At 41.4% G+C, this 21,428-nt stretch overlaps 1 protein-coding gene across 1 annotated transcript in view; it reads left to right on the top strand.

Moving 5' to 3' along the window:
* MAML3 (mastermind like transcriptional coactivator 3) overlaps positions 1 to 20,631 on the top strand; it is a 365,293-nt gene extending 344,662 nt beyond the window's left edge. Inside the window, exons 3-5 of the mRNA XM_042467382.1 lie at positions 5,777 to 6,019; positions 11,517 to 11,625; positions 16,678 to 20,631. Coding sequence (XP_042323316.1) covers positions 5,777 to 6,019; positions 11,517 to 11,625; positions 16,678 to 17,669 — 1,344 coding nt within the window. The 3' untranslated portion in view covers positions 17,670 to 20,631. The remainder of the gene's footprint in view (positions 1 to 5,776; positions 6,020 to 11,516; positions 11,626 to 16,677) is intronic.
* Positions 20,632 to 21,428: the final 797 nt, after the last annotated feature.

Genomic DNA, 21,428 nt, shown 5'->3' on the forward strand with positions numbered 1-21,428 from the left:
TCTCTTCATGTGTAGAACTCCCTAATAGGTTATTTAAATGCTGTGCAAAGATTCCTGCAGAGAAAGGTATTCCGTTAGGCAATGGTCAGTGCACTGTACTGCCACGTACCACTTTTTCTGATCCCCAAGCTTGGCTTTAAAGAACTCTGGAAGCTTGCCCAAGGTTTTTTTTTTTCCTTGCAGCGAATGCAAGGTAATGTCTACCAACCAGCAATGACCTTAGCACTGAAAATCCTATTTCCTGACACATAGATCTCTTTCTGTGTGTGTGTGAGTATGCACACAGACTCACCCACATACTCATGTATGTGGGTGAGTCTGTGTGCATGCACAGGCCCTGGGGGAGAGAGAGATGGTGATCATGCTGAAAGGTTAAATAATTCCATTGTTTATTCAGTACGACTCCGGACTCACCTTTCTTGAGGTTAGGTTTGCATGTCTGAGAATATGAATGCTTTTTTTTTTTTAAAGCTATTGTGATGGCATTATTGGCCCCTTTCCTTTCCCTTCCCTTCCTCCCCCTTGCTCCTGGAGAGGGGGAAAGCAGCAACACCCTATTCTTCCTCCAGCTTTGCTGCTAATTCTCTTCAGTCCTGTCGTCACAGACACAGATTATGCATTGTTCAGGATTTGGAAATTTGACAGCCTGGGTATGTCTCAGCTTCCCGAGCTCATTAGTAAAGAGCAGCGTGCTCTCTGGAAGAAGTGTCAGGAGTCCCCTCAGCATTACACTGAATTTGGAGGCTGAGCCAGTGTGCTACTCCTCCTGCTGCTGGTGGTGCTGCTGCTGTGGTGTGTCTGCCTGCAGCGCTTGCCAGTGGGGGAAGAGTTGCTTGTTTTCTTTGTTTTGGGAGGAAAGAGGGTGAGATACAAGAGGACTCACAGCCAGTCCTTCAGCCTCTCAAGTGTTCTGCACGTGCTTTGTTTAAAATTCTCAAAAAGCTTCTCCCATAACAGCATGTTGGGAACAAATAACCTGGATACCCACCTTGGCACAAAATGCTCTCTCTCTCTCTCTCTCTCTCTCTCTGTGTGTGTGTGTGTGTGTGTGTGTGTGTGTGTGTGTGTGTGTGTTTTGAAAGACAGGGATGGAGAAACCTGTGACACTCCAAATATTGCGGGGCTACATCTCCTGGTGTCCCTGACCTTTAGGCATGCCAGTTGTGGCTGATGTGAGATGCAGTCCAACAATATCTAGGAGGCCATGGGTTCTTTCCTTACCCACCCGCCCCCCATTGGGTGAAGACCACAACCTGCTATCCATTCTTCAAGGGTCCTCCCTAGGCAAACATTTTCCTTCATTGATGAAGAATTTGGGGGGAAGGGTGAACAAGTAGAATGAGCTGAGGGGAAGTTTTTGTCAAGTGGCTCCTTCCTCTCCCATTTTATGAATTTACAATAGCCTGAGTTTAACCCTCAGTTTGTCACCTCAGATGCCACCCGACTGCTGCCCTTTTTAGCAAAACAGAAGAAACAAGAAATTAGTTTAGTGGCTCAGTGTCAGATTGGGAAGGAGGGAGGGAGAGGGTGGAAAGTATCCTCAAAGCAGCCAACAGGGCTTGGTGTGTGTGTGTATGTGTGTGTAAAGAGGGCCTCAAACCACCCGGGAATTCCTAGATTGTCTCAGGCTGTCGTGTGTGATGTCCATCATGCTGTACGAACACCATCTGTTCGGTATTATGCTCTCAGTTGCCAGGCTACCTGGTCTGTGCTGTAACACTTGACTGCCTGGCTCTATGTTAGCAGCATTATCCCAGAAGTACTAAGGGGGATGGTGGGAGGGAGGAGGAGGAGGAGGGAACAGTAGTCATGATTAAGCCATCTGCAAGCATGGGGGAGGGAGAGAGGAAGAAGGAGGAGGGAAAGAGGAAAGAGAATGCCCTGGGCAGCAATCAGTCACCCACCCTGGCTGATGGAACCAAGAAGGATCAGGATCAGGATGCCACCTGCCGGTGCAAAGGTAGAATTAGTTATCACACACCTGCTTCTTTAATCTGGGAGCATGAGGATGTGGGTGGATTTCTAAGGAGAGGCTGGAAGTACCCCAACATCCTGTATCATGTCTAAGACCTCCACCTGGAGCTTAAGGAGATGATGCTGGTGCTTAGGGCCTTCTTAGCCTGAAGGGTTGCCTCTCAAGGTCTCACTTGAATCTTGTAGAGGAAAAGGGAGGGAAGGAGCAGAAAGTGATGGTTTTTTCCCTTCCCTCTCTAAAAGGCACAGCCCTCCCTACAACACTTCCTCTCCCCACCCGCCAACACACACACATTGCTTATAATTAAGTTCTAATCTCCTGGGAGAATTCCTGGCACATCTCTCCTGCATAACAGTCACCATCAGTTACACTGGGAGATAGCTCAGCACTGCTAACAAGATTTCTTTCACGCCTCTCTCTTTTTCATGCTCTTTCAAGTCCCCTGACCGAGCCCTGTAAAGGGCAAGGACCACAAGGCAATGTGTGAGATGGGCAATGGAAAGTGGTATGCCGGTGGACACGCAAGAACATCCTCTTTAGTCCACAATAAATTCTGCCTTCTTTTTCTGATTGTGCATTCACTTACATGGGTTTTGCACTCTTGCAATCATTTTATGCTGACTGGCTGGAATTCATTGTGGGGTTTACATCAACATAAGTGGACTTATATCTGTGGGAAAGAGAATTAAGCTGTATCACAATATTTGCATTCAGCAAGAGGCTGCCATGACATTACGTACATAAACCAGCAAAGTGACCATTGTTCTTTGGATTTTATGCCATTTGGACCCAAGCAGCAATGTGCATTGGACACTCCTGATGTACATCCAGACGATGGTTAGGAACTGCCAATGTGCACTGGTAGAACTTGGTGTGCATCAGAACATTTTAGCCCATGCCCCAATGCACATCATCACAATTCACTAAAATGATTCTGTAGCACCTCTGCTAAGTATGCATAGAGTAAAAAATAAATATAGAATCAAGACTGTTGCCTTTAACTGCCATGATCATATGAACCCAAAGTTGCTAAAGTGTTGCTGTGTGCTTTCAAGTCGTTTCTAGTTTATGGTGACTATGAATTTTCATGACTAAGAAGGGATTCGAACCCTGGTCTCCAGATTCATAGTTCAATGCCCAAACCACTACACCATGCTGGACATTTCTCTGTTACCTGGAAGATGTTACAATGGCCACTCCCATCCCCTTTGCCTTGAGATTATGAGAAGGCCATGTGCATTGATTGATTGGGGCCATATGATCCAGTTTTGCTGTCTCACTTCATCTGTGTTCACATATGAAAATTATTGAAGAGGAAGACAGAAAGGGAATCAGTTCGAAACTCAAGTTGTAAAGAACTTGGCTAGAATAGGAAAATGTGTTTATATCAACTCTGTACCATTCCTCTTGAATCTCTGTATTTCATTCTACAATCGTAAGAGGGATAAAAGCTGCCAGGCTCACTGTTAAGAGTTCACCTGTTTGTATACAAATAGCAAGGGTAGGAACTGTGTATCCCATGGAAAACATGCCAGGGCTCTCCAATATGACTCTCATTATACAAGGTATACCTAAAAGTATCACATTTTCCACAATTGTGATATCAAAAGCAACATGAGGTCCACTTACATTTTGAGCACCCTAAACTTGGCAATCCCATGGGGTCTTGGGTAGATTTCAGGTTGCCCCAGCTTCTGTACCCTGTATGTATTATTCATTTCCCTTCCTCCTTTCCGAGATTCCTTCTCCTGCCCTTCCTATAATTGTGGGCCATGCTTCATTCTCTCCTACTTGCTTTTTGCCTGTTTTAAACAGCTGTATGTGTCATTACACTTATCACTCCATCAGCTCACCATAGCAATGGGCAAGCCCTTGGCTGGCTTCCCAAACCCTGACTGTGAGCAACTTCCTGCGTGAGTTTGGCCATCACACCATGAATTTCTTCCTCCATCAAGCAAACACCATTGATGTGGTTCCCAAACAGTGAAACACACAGCATGCTGGCCCCCCCTTGCCTACAGGGAATTGTTCTAAACAATGCAGCAGGTGGCTGAGAAGCTCACCACAGGGATGCTAATCCCTATAGCAAGCACAACTTAGAGACAGGCTCCCAGTCTTTGACAGCATCTTCTGAATTTTGTAAAAATGTATTTGAATGGGAAACCTTTAACACAAAAAAGTGTTCAAAAACTAGTTTGTGCAAATTGTTGTAGCTCGGGTTTTTACGAGGGCAGATTTCTCAGGTCATATTATTTTAATTAGAATAGCAGTTTTACAGGCTTACTGGTGGCTTCCAAGCTCAGTTCAATATGCTGGTTATTTTAAAACTATAAAACATGTTTTTTTCAACCAGGGTTCCATGGAATGCTAGGGTTCTGCAAGGGATTCTGATACACAAACACACACATATGGATGAGCTGTAAATATAATAATTTTAATGTACAAGTTGCCTGAGACTTGAAAATGATTTCAAGGGTTTTTCCTGGGTAAAACGTTTGAGAAAGGCTGCCATAAAGGATTTGTTGCCAGCATTTGTTGTCCCATACAATCCTGCTCATCTGTTCAAGTCTTTTGATAAGGTTCTTTTCTATACAGTATATCCCCACTATCAGACCTGGGTGTATGTTGGACTAGACCTTCATTTTGGCACCCAGGTTTTGGAACTCCTCACACCTTTCTGGGGACAGTCATGGCATGCAGTAGCCGCTGTACTCTTCTTTCACACAATTAGTCTCAAAGGTGCTACAAGATCCCCTTGCATATTGATATTCCAGACTAACATGCCTATGTCTCTGTATTCTAGTGATTTTATGGCATATCTTGAAGTGGACAAAGTTAAGCCCTCTAGTGTTGCTGAATAACAGCTCCCAGCATTCCTCATATTTGACCATGCTGGCTAGGACTGCTGGAAGTTGCAGTCCAACAACAATTGGAGGGCTGCATGGTTCCTACCCTAGTACATCAGTTTCTTACAGTTCTGCCATTTTGCTTTTTATCACTCATATCACATATGTGCAGTGAGACTAGAAACTGTAAATTGTGGGGGGTAAATTAGAGAATTTATTAAGTAAGAACTAGGTAAACAGAATAGGGGCTATAGCCCTGTCAGAAAAGTTGACTTGTAAGTTAAGACTAGCACAAGGAGATATAAAAGAAGATTTTGGTATTATATGAAAGCCATTTGTTACTTTTATGGGTCAAAGTAATGGTGAATTTAATCCACTGAACAATCAAGTTACATTTTGGATTAATAACTAGATAAATACTATTACAGTGGTTCCCACTTTTATGCGAGGGATCTGTTCTGGACCCTCCGCATAAAAGAAATTCCATGTATGCTTGAGCCCCAATAGAAGTAATGGGGCTCATGCTCGCAGTGGCGCAGAAGTGTGCACATGCTACGGGTGCACGCACCATTACTTCTTCCAGCACATGGAGCCCCTTCTTCTGTCGCTGCTTTCAGCAATTGCTGAAAGCAGCGTATAATGCACCTACGTATGATGCGGGCACACTGTATAATAATATGTAATGGAATAGAACAAAAATTGCAGATGTAAGAGTTTTGACACTAATAGTGGGAGGGTTGGGAAAGGGATGGGTTTATTTGTAACTAAGGGGGGAAATACTGTACTGCTCGTTTTGTATTATTTTTAAATATTACAAAGAAAAAAAGTAGTAGGTTGTTTAAGAAACTTAGTTGTTTTTAAACTGTCTTGTTTGCAAGCCACCTTAATGATACATTGTACATAATGGAAAGTGTGAGGAAATTATCAAACAATTTTTGTTTATTTCATTGTCTAGGAACATCACTCAGTGGGATTGTCTCGGTCCACAGCTCCCATGCAGTCCACAGTACCACCTGGCTCCAGTAATGTGGGTACAAGCCCTGGCAATGCTACTTTCTTGGGCAACCAACCAGCCATTATGAAGCAGATGCTGATTGAGCAAAGGGCTCAGCTTCATATGATGGAGCAGCAGAAACAGCAGTTTCTACTGCGGGAACAACGACAGCAACAGCAGCAACAGCAGATCTTGGCAGAACAGGTACTCTGCTCTTTTATTCCCTAATTTTAAGTAACTTTTCCCGCACTGAAGCAGCAATTGCCACGAAAGTGTAGTGTATGATGAGCATACAGCCATAGTGCAGCATCTGTAATCAACAGCCATTTTTCCAGGTTGCTCTCAGTGTCATGCCTGCCTCCATTGATAGCAAGTAATTGCCACTGTAGTTCAATGATTTTGGACACTGGTCCTAGACCTAAAGCAGATGTTCTCTGACTGTATCCCACAAATTTTCATTCAGGTGTATTTTAGAAAGGCCACTTGTTTTTATGGATGAGAGAGAGAGTGAGGTCCTTTTGACCAGGGCTGAGTTATTGAACAGCCTGTGAATTATAACAGTATAATCTTTTAATTTTTCTTTACAAATTTGCATGTTAAAGATGCCCTTGTCACCAGCCTTTCTGAGGTCCTGTGGTTTTCATAGTATAACACTGGTGTTACCTTTGAGGCTGGTGTTGATTTTTTTTAATTAAAATGTGCATTATATATGTGTTTTGATTGATAAAGCAAAAAAAAAAATCTTAAGTGGTCTTCCAAACTCACCAACTATCTTTGAGTCATGCATGAAAGAAAAATTTGAGAACCACTGAACTAGAGATCAGTGGCAGCATCGGAAGCCGCCTTGTCAGCTTCTGAGCAGATTGGCAGCCAACAGGAAAGCTTTCTTTCATGACAGAGACAACTTCCTAAGCTGTGCTGATCCCCAACACCAAAGTGCCCATGACACCTGCCGCTGCATCACTTCCACCAATACCAGTGTAGGTTTGCTGGCCAAGAAGGTCATGGCCAAGAGAAACAAATGATAATACTAATTATCAGCATAATAAGAATAATTGCTTTGGTGTTGAAAAGTATCCTGAAAAGAGCAAAATGGTCAGAATCCTATTGGTGGTATGCACAGGCATAATAGCAAATTACATTTTGTTTGTGCATCTGGACATATCCAGCACCTCCATCTGAAAAGACTGTTCCCCACACCAACTACCTACCTAAGGCTAGGCACCTCTCTCCACATGATTTAATGACCAGAAAATGGCACAGGACACCCAGGCAGCAGGCAGCTGTTTTCTTGCAACCAGTTGCAGGAAGGAAAAATAATTCTCCATGTTCATGTAGATGTCGTCATGTTCCTATCAGCTGGATCAACACATCCAGCTGCTGCCTAGCTATCTCCCATGGCCATGGCTGCCCCCCAGCATCAGGTAGGTTGAGCATGTGAGAGGCAGGAAAGAATGCACAGCTGCATAGGATCCTTCCATACAATGTATGTTTCTAATGAACCTCCATTTGTTTATGGTTCTGTTGAAAAAAATATTATGGTGTTCTTATAATATACTCTGATGTTTCCTTCAGTTTTTAAATACTGAGAAAGCAACTGTTCTTAGGACAAGGAATGGGAGCTGGTTCTTATATTATTTTATGAGACCATAAACTGTTTATTTGTACATGGCTTCTTCACACAAGTCTGAATTAAATTAGTAATGGACCACATGAGATCAAATGAAAAGAAAGAAACACACAAATATCATTTCTATTACAGTACCTCCAACTTATATTCCATTCCTGGCGAGCTTGGTAATCACAGAATGAGATGACTGCCTCAGGAAGTTGTTGTTGGGTGTTATTAAAAGATACAGATCATTAGTTATTCAATTTATGGTTCATGTACTTGGAACTATAAAATTTACAGAAATTTTGAAGCCATGGGGGGACTGTTTTCAAGGAAAAAACCAGAAATTTTCAGAATATTGACAAATGAAATATTAGCATCAATTGCAAAGTCACTTTTGTTCTTACTTTAAAGAACTTACAATGCATTGTATATAACTTGGTTTGTCATATAATTATCATGTTTGATATAGTAAATGTACATTCAGAAAATAATTTCAAATTGAACTTTTTAAAAAAGTGGCATGAATTTTGTTGGTTAGTCCTCACATTAAATCAGTGGGCTTTACCTATATGGGATTCACCATTCAACAATTGATTAAATGACCTATTCTAGTTGAGACTAATATGTAATATTCTGGTGTTTTTTATTTGTTTGTTTTATTGTTTTGTTACAAATGGATGTACAAGAATCTGAACTCTAAGGAACTTCTGGACTGTAGGAACCACTTTGGTTTTGTCAGTTTGATGTGCAGACAAAAAAATCCCCAATAAAAACAGATGAAACCATCAACATTAGTAAAGCGGAGAAAATTAATTTGTGTCCATTAGTTGCCCATCATGTGAAACAGACATAACATACTAAATACCATAAAACAAATGGAGAAACTGCAACCAACACGAACAATTGTAATGTTTGGATACTGCACATCAGTTCTTCTCAGGCTTCCTAATGTGAGGGACTGGCAATTTTTTTCCCCAGTGTGCCAGGAACCAACACTAAATTTGTGCCCATGGAGTACAATTGTTACTTTTTTTGCCTGGAAACTTGCCAGGCATCATCACCCATTGGTTCAGGGATGTCCACCACTTCCAGGAGCACTGCTGTACATACTGTGGTTTAACATAGACGTCTCCCTCTTAAATAGTTTACAGAAATTATTTGGGGTCGTTAATATATGAAAACTTTGTCTTAAACATTCCAAAAGAAAGTATTCAATAATCCATTCTCCCTCCCCCCATTTTTCTGGGGAAAGTGATATTGGGGAGGTCATCACAGAAACCACCCTTCTTTTCCCCAAATTTTTCCAATTTTCCCCCCATGCCTTCACATTTATGCTTTTATCCCCAGCGAGATATGCCTGTGAGAGTTTCTGTCTCAAGTGTTAAAATAAACTGCCATCCTTTGGTAGAATGCACCATGACTTGGTTGAAGTCTCATTTACTGTTCTGCCTTAGGGAGCAAAATACCCTGTGTCAGCCCTGTTCTTTTCAAACTGTTAATCTCTTCTTTTGTTGTTATAATATCATGGGCAGCGTCCACAGAGCAATTAGGGAATAGCACCTAGACCATTCTCATAAGACAAGAACATGCCTTAAGATTTAATTAAAAGCCATTTCAGGTCACTGACATAAGCTATCCCTAAACGAGATGGTGAAAAATTCAACAGAGTATAAAAGCATTTTAATTTGGGAGAAATCTCTTTTACACCCTAACTGGTATTAAGAATGAAATCAAGTAAGAACAGAACCAATATAGTGAGGTTGGCCAAATGTGCTAAGGTTTGGTCCATTCCCCTTGGCGCATTGTACTGACATTTTCCAGGATGACTAAGAAAGGACTTGGTGTTGCTTCCGGTTTCAGTTTTAGATGTTAAAATATTTTTTTTCTGGTGTAGAGAGCAAGCAAGGCAAATCACCCCAAACTGACGTGGATTTGGCTGGGCTAATCTGTGGGTTAATATGTTAAATAGATTTCATCCAGGTTAACCCATATATTTAGAGTAGCCCATTGAAATCAATGGGATTTACGTTAACTCGAGTCTAAAACATACTGCAGAAATAATGCAGTTCGAGACCACTTAAACTGCCCTGGCTCAGTTCTAGGGAATCCTAAGAATTGTAGTTTATGGTGGCACCAGATCTCTCTGACCAAGAAGGCTAAATGTATCAGAGAACTACAGTTCCCAGAATTCCCTAGCATTGAGCCAGGGCAGTTAAAGCAGTCTCAAACTGGATTATTTCTGCAGTGTGTTTTGGACCTTAGGCCCAAAACACACTGGCAAAATGATGCAGTTTCAGGCTGGGTTGGGGGCAAGCTGTTTACATGACGCGTGCCCCAAACGTGGCCAGAAACCACATTGAACCAGACCAAGAAAGAGCAGATAGAATCCACTCCTTCCAGCAACCTGGTTCAGAAACATGGTGGTGGCTCAAATTGAGATTGGGCACTTACGGTTGCCACAGTCCCAGCGTGAATTGTGCCAGCATGGTCCCCCACTGCTGTATTTGGCCTGTCTGTTTCAGGGTACAGTATGGCTATGTCTCCATCCAACCCAATACCTTTATATGCAAATGCATTTCAAGTGTATCAGGGCCTTTGTTCACAACCACTAAAGTTGGCTACAAGTGTACTTTTAGGCACTGTAAGTCACTTTCAGTGATAATTTTTGCATAATTTGATAGCTTACATGTGCGAAGTAAGAGGACAACAGCTCAGTATCAGAAATTATGCTGTTTGCCCATAAATTTTATAAACAAACAAACCCCACACCTATTTACTCTACTTTTCTCCTCAAGACAATGTGACTTCCACACAGAAACTGTACCCTACAATACAGTGTGCACCCTGTAAAGAATGCAAAATTAAATAATCCAACATGTAACCTCTTAGTTAATGTAGTTCTCACTAGTATTTCATGGCCTTCAGAGGCTGGGTCTTGAATCTAAAAGGTTCATTTCTTGCAAAATAAGGAAGAAGAGTGGTTGTTTTTATGCTATGAGATCAGCAGTTTCTCCTTCCCCTGTGGTTTCTTCCCATAGAGCTCTAGAAGCTTAAAACTAGGGAGATCCTATCAAATGAAGTGCTTCATCCCATAATGCAAGTGTTTCGCAACCTAAGGTCTTCTAGATGTGCCATCATCATCCCTAAACAGCATTGCCATTGAAACTTCGGGTTGGAGAAGACTACTTTATATTTGTACATGGATGCTTCTCCCCAACACACAACCCCATACTTCTCTCATGCCTCTCTCATTCTTGTGTTGTTGGGACAAGGAAGGCAGCAGCTATACAGAAACAGCAACTAGGTCAGTCCCAGCACACAATAACTAGTTAATTAACTTATTAAAGCAATTCCCTTTAGTAGTTATAGTGGGTTGTTGGATTTTTAAAGCAATTCACTGCTTTGTTGTTACAATGACTTCAGAAATAATTCATTGTATTACTGGTTGTGTTGTTCACTAGATCCTAGTTACTTTGAATTGGAGGGGGAAAGATTAGGATGAAAAAATGATGAAAAAATTCCTGTCAAAATCCTTATAAAAAAGACATTTAAAACTAGAAAGTTTTTTTAAGTGACTTTTACAAGCATTACTTATCAACCAGTAATGCAGCTTAATTCCCATACATTTGATTAATTTTGAAATGTGGCATTCTTATGTCTTCCTTGCGTAAAGGAGGAAGATAGATCATTATATTGCTTATAATTTATGGGTTCCGAGCTCTGCATATTATCCAGATGCAGATGCACCCAAAGTGTGGTTCAAGAGACACACATTCCTCCCATTACCTATTTGTTCCACCTGGACTGGATAGAAGTCTTAAAGGGTTCTTGGGAAGCCAAGAGGGCCATTGGCTGTGAAAAGACAGAGGATGCTTGGAATCAAAAAGTGCACTGTGCGCCGAGAGTCCTTGATCCACGCGAGTCTACTTACTGCTCACTTTGCCAGCCACTTCCACACAGCACTTGTTATTCAAGAGCACCTTGCTAGAGAGGGAACAATGTCAGTGTTTGTGTTCCTGTTGGCTGTCCTAACAGTCGCCAACCTTCTCTTCTCTCCCAACTCCTTTTCTTTTCCTTTGTTCTCAGCATTTGCAGCAGCAGCAGCAACAACAACAGCAGGCGCATTTGCCTCGGCAGCATCTCCAGCAACAGCAGCGAAATCCTTATCCTGTGCAACAAGTCAATCAGTTTCAAGGTGAGAGTCAAATACATTCTAAGGACTCATTCCCACTACAATGTTCAGTTAATTGCAGATCGGGGTATATCACCCTCGTTCCCACTTGAAATTGATCCCGATCTTTATTTGATCGATTTCAGTGGTGATAAAGCGAAGCAAATGAAAAAAAAAACAGGTTTTCCAGAGAGCAGTTGCAAAGTGATTCTTTTCTGAAGAATCGATTCTGAAGCGAGCTGCATTAGTGGGAACGACAGATCAGAATCGATTCTTTCTGAGGGGAGGGACAGATGGCAGAGGGGTATTTACCATCCCTCCCCAGAGATGTCATTCATACACCCAGTACTGCCTTTCTATTTTGGGTGGGGTTTTTTTAATAAAGAAAAGTCATCAAAATTGATAGATTGATCAAGGAACTACTTAACGCAAGTAGTTGCTAAACCATTCTATTGATTTTTCAATTACCTTTATGTAGAAAAAACAAAAAAAAATGCATCCCCTCCTCCTTCTTCTCTTCCTGGGTCCCTCCCTCCCTCCCTTCTCTGGATTATTTCTGCAGTGTGGATGCAGCCCCAAGCCAAGCTCCCATGAGGGTTTAAAAGGGGAAAGGCCACCACTGCTTGCCCTGGTGCTTCCTGGCTCAGCATCCACAGCTGTGGTTGCCTGTGTTCCAGGGGAATGTGGAAGGTGGCTTTTAAACTTGCCTCCACTCTACACACTCCCTATGCTGGAGCCATGCCGCCGCAGCTTGCACAGGTGTTTCCCAGCTTGGTGTCCTCAGCTGTGGTGGTCCTCAGCTGGTGCTCCGGGGGAGTGTCGGGGAGAGTACCCCGGTGATGTTGGGGAGGAGTCTGCTGTGATAATTGACACATGACCGGTGCAAATGGGGACGACAATCGTATCAAATTAAAGCGATTTTGTTGCCAATACTGGAAAAGATCTCTTTATAATGGGAGCAGGGGACCTTTTGAAATTGATTACCAACGTGGAGTGAAGACAAATCAGGATTCGGATTATACTATAAGTGGGAATGAGCCCTTAGCTACCTGCCTCTGCTTGGAGCCATAGCGGTACTGAAGACACCATTTGTGGTTTTACTATTCATGCAGCTGCCCTACATAAATTTCCTGGGTATTGATAAGTCAGAATCAACTTGAAGGCAAACAACAACAACATATGTGTAGTATACATATGCTATAGTTCTCTTCCAAGTTGTTCATATCTTAACACAGTTGTTGGCGTGGTCTGCAAAGGGGTAAATTTAATTTCTTCAAGAAGGAAAATTTAAACTTAGATATGAAGTCTGCAAAAAAGAAAACTATGGAAAGAAACATAAATGTTAGAATCATATTCAACTGGGGGAGTGCTTTGTGTGCAGTTGTTTTTTAATTTTGTTTCAATCTATTATACTGTGCAAAAGTATAATAGATTTGATGGTGCTTTCTTGTCCTTTTGGTGAAAGGAAGGAAGGAAGAAAAGAAGAAAAATGAAAGCTCAGCTTTCTTCAGGTTTGTCTATTCAGCACTGTATTGAATTGAAGCCACAATGAACTTTTGGCATAATCAAAATTCCTGCAATTACTTTTAAATAAAAGGTGATAAACATGGGAGCATATTTGCTTTCCAAAAATCAATAATCCCTCACACACATTCATCCCTCTACATCCCTCCTCATCAGGAAGATACCTAGTTCAGTTATCTGACAGGATGCAGAATTTAACAAGCATATGATTTTCTGGTTTCTCATCATTGGTCCAAGGTGGAATAAAATGTGCTTACAGTATTGATTCGTTAATACACCATCTCTGTTTTAAATGTCCAGGCAAAAAACACATTTTTCTTCTTCCCATAGACATAATCAGTAACAACACTATAGAAAATCCATTCGCTTATGCCTGCAAAGCTATAAAAAAATTGATTAGCCTCTCTGCATCTGACATTTCTATTTTTGTGAGTTTAGTTTTGAAAGATAATATAAATATTTAAAGAGTTTCTCAGGTGGCTAACAGTCTGACCATCCTTTTCTTTTTCAACTCTGAATGGCCAAATAGATTTTTAACTAATGCCTGCATAATTATCAGCCTATTTGGTCCACTTTCCATGACATGCAGTCCCAGACTGGCTGCTAACTGCAGTCAAAATTGAATCAGCCCCATATCCCAAGACAATACCATCTTTGCAGCATAACAGTATGGAACGAGAGCTAACAAGATGTCTGGGTCAAATTCTGGAAGTATCTTAGGTTGCACAACTATGCAAAAATATTGGAAATAAGTCTTATTGAATTCAGTAGTATTTATTTCCTAGTAAATGTGCATGATAAGGCATTTTATGTTGTGATTATAACAGCAAATAAGGCTAACTGTAATTACCATAGGTCACTGCTGAACTGAAGTAGACATAACCAGTTGTTGACATATAGTGTCTGTACATAAGCTGGATTTTTCTTCTGATTTTTAGTGACACCCCCACCCCAGTGTCACCCAGTGCGAAGGGTGCTGCCCAGTAGTCAAAACGGTGTGCTGAGCCCTCTCCTTTGCTGCAGCAGTGGCTTTCTCCTCATGAGGAGGCCTCCACCACCTCAGCAAGCCAGGAAAGGGGCATTTGGCCCTCTCATTTACTGTGGTGGCAAAGTTCTCCTCATGAGGAGGCCTCCCCCACAGCAGCAAGCCAAGAAAGGAGCACTCAGTATTCTCCTTTGCTGCGGCAGTGGACATCTCCCCTTGAGAAGGCCTCTGCTGCCATGGCAAAGCCAAGAGAGGATCACTCAGCCCTCTCCTTTGCTGCAGCAGTAGAGGTCTCCCTGTGAAGAGGAGACCTCCACCCGCATGAGCAGCCAGAAGGGGCTCAGCATGAGGAGGGCCCAACTTCATGTCACCCTCTTCTGGATTGTCACCCATTGTGGTCCTAGTGTTGCCACTGCTGGTTTCCCAGCTAGAGCTCTGGCACATCTCTGTGATCAGAAGGCTTCACATGGAAAAAGAAGTCCTAGGCTTGATTTCTGGCATGTTAAGATAAGATTGGGAAAGAACTCTGACAGATGCTACCAGTCAGTAAACAATACCAAGCTAATAAGACTAGCTGCCTGATACTTTTATAGGCCACCTTCCTATGCTTTGACATCACTGAGAAGTTCATTTGGCAGGGACAAGGCAATAGCCAGTTAGGACAGGCTTCTCTTTTTATCTTCTACAGATGGAAACTGGTGGATCTCCCAGAGTGAGAGGACCATGAGAACAGAGCCTTGATTGCTGAGTGGCAGTTGCACTGATCTCGATTCTTCTTTGAAGTTCTCAGTGCACCCTTTGCACAAGCTACTGGGATGTCAAAGGAGGCCAAATGCTTTATTGTTGTTGTTGTTGTGTGAGGCCAAGTCATTTCCAACTTATGCAAGGCAACCCTATCACAGGGTTTTCTTATCAAGCTTTGTTCAGAGGAGGCTGAGAGCAAGTGGCTTGCCAAGGTCACCCAGTGGGTTTCATGGCCAAGCTGGGAGTTGAATAGTCCAGCACTCAAACCACTATGCTACTAGGTTCTATTTCCCCCCTTTCATGGCAATGCATGAGAGCAGGTAAGCAAAGCCTGCATCAGCAGTGATGGAATAATACATGCAAACAATGCTTAGAGAATAGTCTTTCTTTCTATCAACATGAGGTTTACTTACGAATACAACACCTGTTATGAATATGTTCAACCCTTATGAGCCAGTTTGTTTCTTTAGATTGTAGTGTGTATAATCAAACATCTACCCTGGGTTCGTTTCACTGGACCAGTGCAAGCATAATAAAGACTGCTACCTTAATGTAAGAGTGCAATTGATATTCTGTAAAATCTCCTCCTCACATAATAAATGCATTTACATGAACAAATAGTGCAGTTCTCTGCTTAGGTACTATAGAAACATTCTTTGGAATTTAGTGGGCCTTGTTGCCAGACGGTGTGCACAGGTCTCTGGGTCAAGTAACACTTCCAGGAGACTTTCTGCCATTAACTCATCTTGCTTCTCACCAAGGGATGTCTTCAGAGGTCCATGCCTGAGCAATTATACTTGCAAATAAAGCCCATATTTACTTTATACCTTGAATTACAAAGCAAAGGATGCTAAATACAAGATACTTAAATGAGGAAAATCATGTGCTATGACAGATATCTTTCACCATTTTAAGGAGGCACTTCTGCAAAAAAATATGCTGAATATATTGCCTAGTCTCATTCTCAGTTTATAACACAAACCATATTCTTCCAAAACTGGAACACTGTTTAGGAATACTCATTAGAATGACACCAAATATAGGAACTGTCTGAAAGAAAGAGAGAGATCAAATTAATATGACCAGAATTCTCTATCAGTGTTGCATCTCTGTAAGTGGACTTACATATGCAGGAATTAGAATTTGGCAGTTTTGTAACTCACACATCCAGTAGAGGGCTGTTATGTTACTACATAGCAGAGCCAGCCAAGTGCCTGACACACATCACTCACTGATAAACACTCTTGCTGGTGTACCAGTATACATCTTCCCAATTCACCAAGAGGGTTTTTAAGTGCCTCTGCTACTTTGCTACGCATATATTAAGTAAAATATGATACAGGATTCCAGTGTAGATCTCCCATCACATCAGTGGAATTACAGTTCCTTAGTGCTTCTCTGTCTTGTGACTGTATGCTGTTTTGAAGCTTCAGAACCTCCCTAGTTTCATTTCAGCTGGGTTGGTTTAGCCTGAACTTGATTTGCTTTAGAAGATCAATTGAATTTCTCTGCTGCTCTTCATATCCTACATTTTTTTATAATTATGCTTATGGTATAAAATAATTGCATTTTAAGTCACAGTTTAGATCTTGCAGGAAATTAATGTATTCGTTGTATTGATAGCATTCTGTACAGAGTAAGTGTTCTACCTTGCAAACTGAATGCAGCTTCTGTTTAAGGGTAGTGTTGGAGCTTCAGGCAGCTGACAGGAATCAAATCCAAACAATATTCTTTACAATTAAAACACAAAACATTATTTCTGCAATTTTCTATATTAGACTCAAATTTATACTTTAATATTTATTTCCTTTCTCTTATTTTAGGTTCTCCACAGGATATAGCAGCAGTAAGAAACCAGGCAGCTCTCCAGAGCATGAGGACATCCCGAATGATGTCCCAAAACACCAGCATGATGACGATGGGGACTTCCCAGAACACTGGGCCTATGTCTGCTGCAGCTGGCCAGTCTGAGATGGGAATGGCTCCTTATAGCAGCCCTGCAACTAGCCAATCGGGAATGTACAATATGAACACAGGAATGAGCCAAATGTTGCCGCATCCAAACCAAAGTAGCATGAGCCTGTCACATAACCCAAATCAGGGGCCAAGGCAGCCCACTGTGACACAAGGAGTTGGCATGGTCAGTGGTTTTGGCCCCAACATGTTGGTGAATTCTGCCATATCTCAACAACATCAGCAAATGAAAGGGCCTGTGGGTCAGGTGCTGCCCAGACCTCAAGCTCCTAGACTTCAAAACATGATGAGCTCCGTCCCACAAGGAGCACAGAACTGGCAGACACGAGGGTTACAAGGTATCCCTGGAAGAACTAGCAGTGAAATTGGCCCTTTCAATAATGGTGCTGCTTACCCAATGCAGTCAGGTCAGCCAAGGCTCCCTAAGCAACATTTCCCACAAAGCGTTAGCCAATCTGTCATGGATACAAGTGGAACAGTACGGACCCTCAACCCAGCAATAGGAAGGCAGATGTTACAACCACTCACTGGACAACAAGGAACCAACAACCCAGCCAGAGCAATGGTTATGCCTACAATAGGTCAGGCAGTTCCTACTATGACTGGTTTTAACCAGTCCTCTGTACAACATATAGCAGGGGGAAACTTCACTCAGAGCAACCAAGGTCAGATATATGAAAGGAATCCCACTCAGGACATATCTTATGGTTATAATAATGAAGGGAGTGGAGGTTCCTTTCCAAACTTAGCAGAGGGCACAGACCTTGTAGACTCCATCATTAAAGGTGGACCAGGTGATGAGTGGATGCAAGAACTTGATGAGTTGTTTGGAAATCCATAGCAGATAGGTTGTGTATACAGTTCCAAAGCTTTGTGAGGTCAAAAAAGGAAAGCAGAATGTTGCCAATCCTTATCTCTTCACTTTGTTTTTGAAGTTGTGCAAAGCAAGCTGATCTCTGGCTGTTTGTAGGAGGCATGGATGGAATTGAAAACATTAGTAAGAAGGTCTTACCTGCATCTCCACAGTGGTTTCCATGCCATAGCACACCTGCTGCAGGTGGGAAAGAGAAAAAGAGAAAGAGGCTGTCCAAAATGGCTACTTTCTGTTCAAGGGCCGCAAGAAATGCTAACTAGTTTTGGTGTGGGAAAGCACTGGCTGTCTTTCAACAGTGCACCTTGCTGCTCAGTTCTGCTGGAATTGCTATAGCTTTCAGGACACGGGAAAGGAAGCTGCTTCCTGAGTTAAAACAGAGGAGATGTTAGGTACAAGCTACACAGGTCAGAACAGGCGCTAAACAATGGGTTTAAGCAAACAACCAAGTTTCTTCATGTACCTGTGTGTCTAACAGGAAGTCAAACCAAGATTGTTTGAATATGGCAATGACTGGACATAGCCACAGCTGAATGGATCCATTTACTGTGCTATCAGATCTTCTTTATGTGCAGAAATAGTCCTATCTGGATAGTTTGCCCTTCCTTTGTTACCCATTTTCTCTATAACTAAGTGATTCCTCATTCATTTAGAGGGGGAAATACAGAGCTTTAAAGCAAGTTAGTGCTGTGTAGTACTTGTTATCTGAGGTGGCTTCCACCAAAGACATTGGTGCAAGAACAACCAGACATTGAAAAGGAAAGAGATATGCCTAAGTACTTGAAAGTGATGGTGTCTAGCAGGTTTCCCCCTGGAAGTGGAAGTTGAATGGGTGTTACATGTATGGAGTTGGGCTACCCAAGTGGGCAACATGATGTTCCAAGCGATCTCTGTTCAACTGAATCTTAGGGACTCAGGGGGGAATTGGTCTAAAGGTCAAACAAAAGGGCCAATAACAAATTCATATTTTACTTAGGCATCAGTGTTGACACATCAACACTCAGCAGGTTGGAAGCAAATTTTTGCTTAACATTTTTCAAAACCATGCTACCTTTTCCCTTCTTTGTACATGATAATACCAAGCCCTTTTACAATGTCTATGCTACTCAATGAGAAAACAAAATAAGGAAGAAGAGATCTTCCATCATGGTAACTTCTACAAATATTGACACATAAGCGTTTGAGCACCCCAGAAGTAAGGGTCAAATAGAATTCTATGTACCACTATTTTGTAGAGCTAGAACTGAATTGCAATGCTTTATTTAGCCCCATCAGTGTTTAAAGAGTGGAGTTGAGGGGGATGTGATGTCACTGCAAGTTGAACACAGGCTTGATATTAGATGGATCCTCTTCCATGAATCTATTTGGACCTGATTATATGTTACATGCAATCAAACACCAGGGATACTTTTTCCTCTAGGCAAATTCAAAGAATGTTGTTTGGAGAAGAAGCAGGAGTACTTTACTCCTTCCCGCCCCCTCCCCACTTCCCATGCAAGGCATCAAAAGCAAACACAACTCCATGGGAAGAAATTGAATGCTCTTTTTGAAGTGAAAAGGAAGCAGGCAGAGGAGGGTTTAATCACCATCACTTAATCACTTAAAATAACCTCCCCCAGAAGAGATTTTTCTTCCACAACAGTGATAAGGAAGGAATCAGGATTCAATTACGGTATATGTAATGCATAGTTAGGCTCTCAAGCTCCCCCATAGTAGTCTAGCACATTTTCCACTGAAATTAGTGGGTGACATTTTGTTGACTCTTATGAGAGTTAGATGTAGTGGGATGGAGCACCATTTAATGCAATTTCAGCCTGTGCCAAAATGAGGAATGATGAATGTACTTGCACACTGGTGGACTTGACATGTGGTGAAGCAGTTGCTGGCTGATAAAGCCTTTGCCATGCACTCAGTATATTGTGTGCCAAAGTCAATCCTCATTTTAGCATCAGTGGAGAGTTGTGCCCTGAAGATCCAAAGAAGATTTTCGTCCACAAATATTCTGAGCAGAAATAGATATTAGCTATTGAAGAGAGTTGGAGAACAAAGAATAGGGCTTGGAGTGATGTAGAGTCAGGTAAAGATGAGAGAGATATGACCATTTCCTTTGCCATACAAATGCACAGGATAAAAGCCAAGTGTCTGTTTTCACTGCCTCTCTCAGTCTCAGACAGAGTTATTCTTTCCCGGCAAGGGAAACAATAGAAAGACGAACAGTGGAAGCCTGTTTGTTTATTCAGAAGTAGGTTCTACTGTATTCCATGGGGCTTACTCCCAGGTAATTGTGCACTGAACTGTGATACTATGATTGCAGTATCAGGGCTCTGGACTGCACAAAATTTAACAGGTAATAAAACTTATTCACTTTTGTGATAAAAGTACAAGAATTGCTGTTTCTTCTGGTGATGAGGCCTCTAAATCCGTCATATTTGTAAAGCTTCCTCCAAATATTTTAAAATGGGACCAAGTAATAAAAGAATTTAATATCTTGGGCTTTTGTTTTTGTTTTTACTATGGTGCTGATGTATATGAAATGTGTAAAAAGAAGAATTATTTGTAAATATGTTTTTACAATCCTGCAGATATCACTGAGTCTAATCTGTAAAATATATATACATATAAATAAATATAATTATATAAATATATATATATATAATGTTTGTTTAAAATAGAGTATTTTTATTTCATTCTTTAACTCATCCTCACTGCAGTGGTATTGCACTTCAGATGTCTAACTACTAATTTGTACTGTTCCCTTGCCAGCAACTTGCTCCATTTTATTCAGATTTTTCTAGTTTAATGTTTTTTACTTTGTACATTGGACATTGCTTATTTCCTTTTGAGGACTGTACAGAGTGCTGGAAAAATGTAGAAACTGACTAATAACATACCAATTTTAAAGAAAAAAATAAAACAAGAGATGGTTATCTGACTTCAGTTCAACTCTTATTTTTTAGGATTCTTTCCATCTCATTACATATCACTGTTAATGTGATACTGGTTAATGTGATACTGACTACCAAGTAGGTTAGCTCTGCTGTCCTTTGAGCAAGAGTCATGTTACTTATATAAAAGTTAGGAGGAAACCAAGATGTATTTTTGCTCATCTCACCCAGTGTTGTCTACATTAGTAGTCCTCAACCTTTGACCCTTCAGATGTTTTGAACTTTATTTGAAAGAATCCTTTTCCATTGACCATGCTAGCTGGTACATCTGAAAGTTGAAATCGTAAGACATCTGGAGGACCAGTGACTTAAAAATCACTGGTTTATATTAACTTTAAGCAGCTGTCTAGGGATTCAAACAAGAGTCTTCTCTCCTAGTAGTACATGAGGAACCAAGGACTGAACTGGGTCCTCTTGTATGCAAAACATATGTTCTGCCTACAAGTGATGGCCCTTCCATAGCTTCAGAGTAGACCTGAAAGAACAAAGATGTGATACAGTCATTTCCTAAATTTAGTTACACACAGACAATTACTTGTTTAAAAGGACCCCAGATCAAAATCCTCCTTCAGGTGGAGATAAATGCAGCTAAATGTTTCCAAGCATAGATCAACGGCACTGCAGACAATCTGATCTTTTCCCAAGAATTCTCCCTACTACATAAGCCCTTCACTTATCACTACAAATGTTATAGCTGAGTGACTGTTGTAGAAAAGTCCTACGTTTGATCTCTGGCATTTCCAGATACCAAAGGTAGCAAGTGATGAGTCAGACTTGTTCTTAA

This window comes from Sceloporus undulatus, chromosome 5 (genome assembly GCF_019175285.1).
Source record: "Sceloporus undulatus isolate JIND9_A2432 ecotype Alabama chromosome 5, SceUnd_v1.1, whole genome shotgun sequence".
In the NCBI taxonomy this organism is placed as follows: Eukaryota; Metazoa; Chordata; class Lepidosauria; order Squamata; family Phrynosomatidae; genus Sceloporus; species Sceloporus undulatus.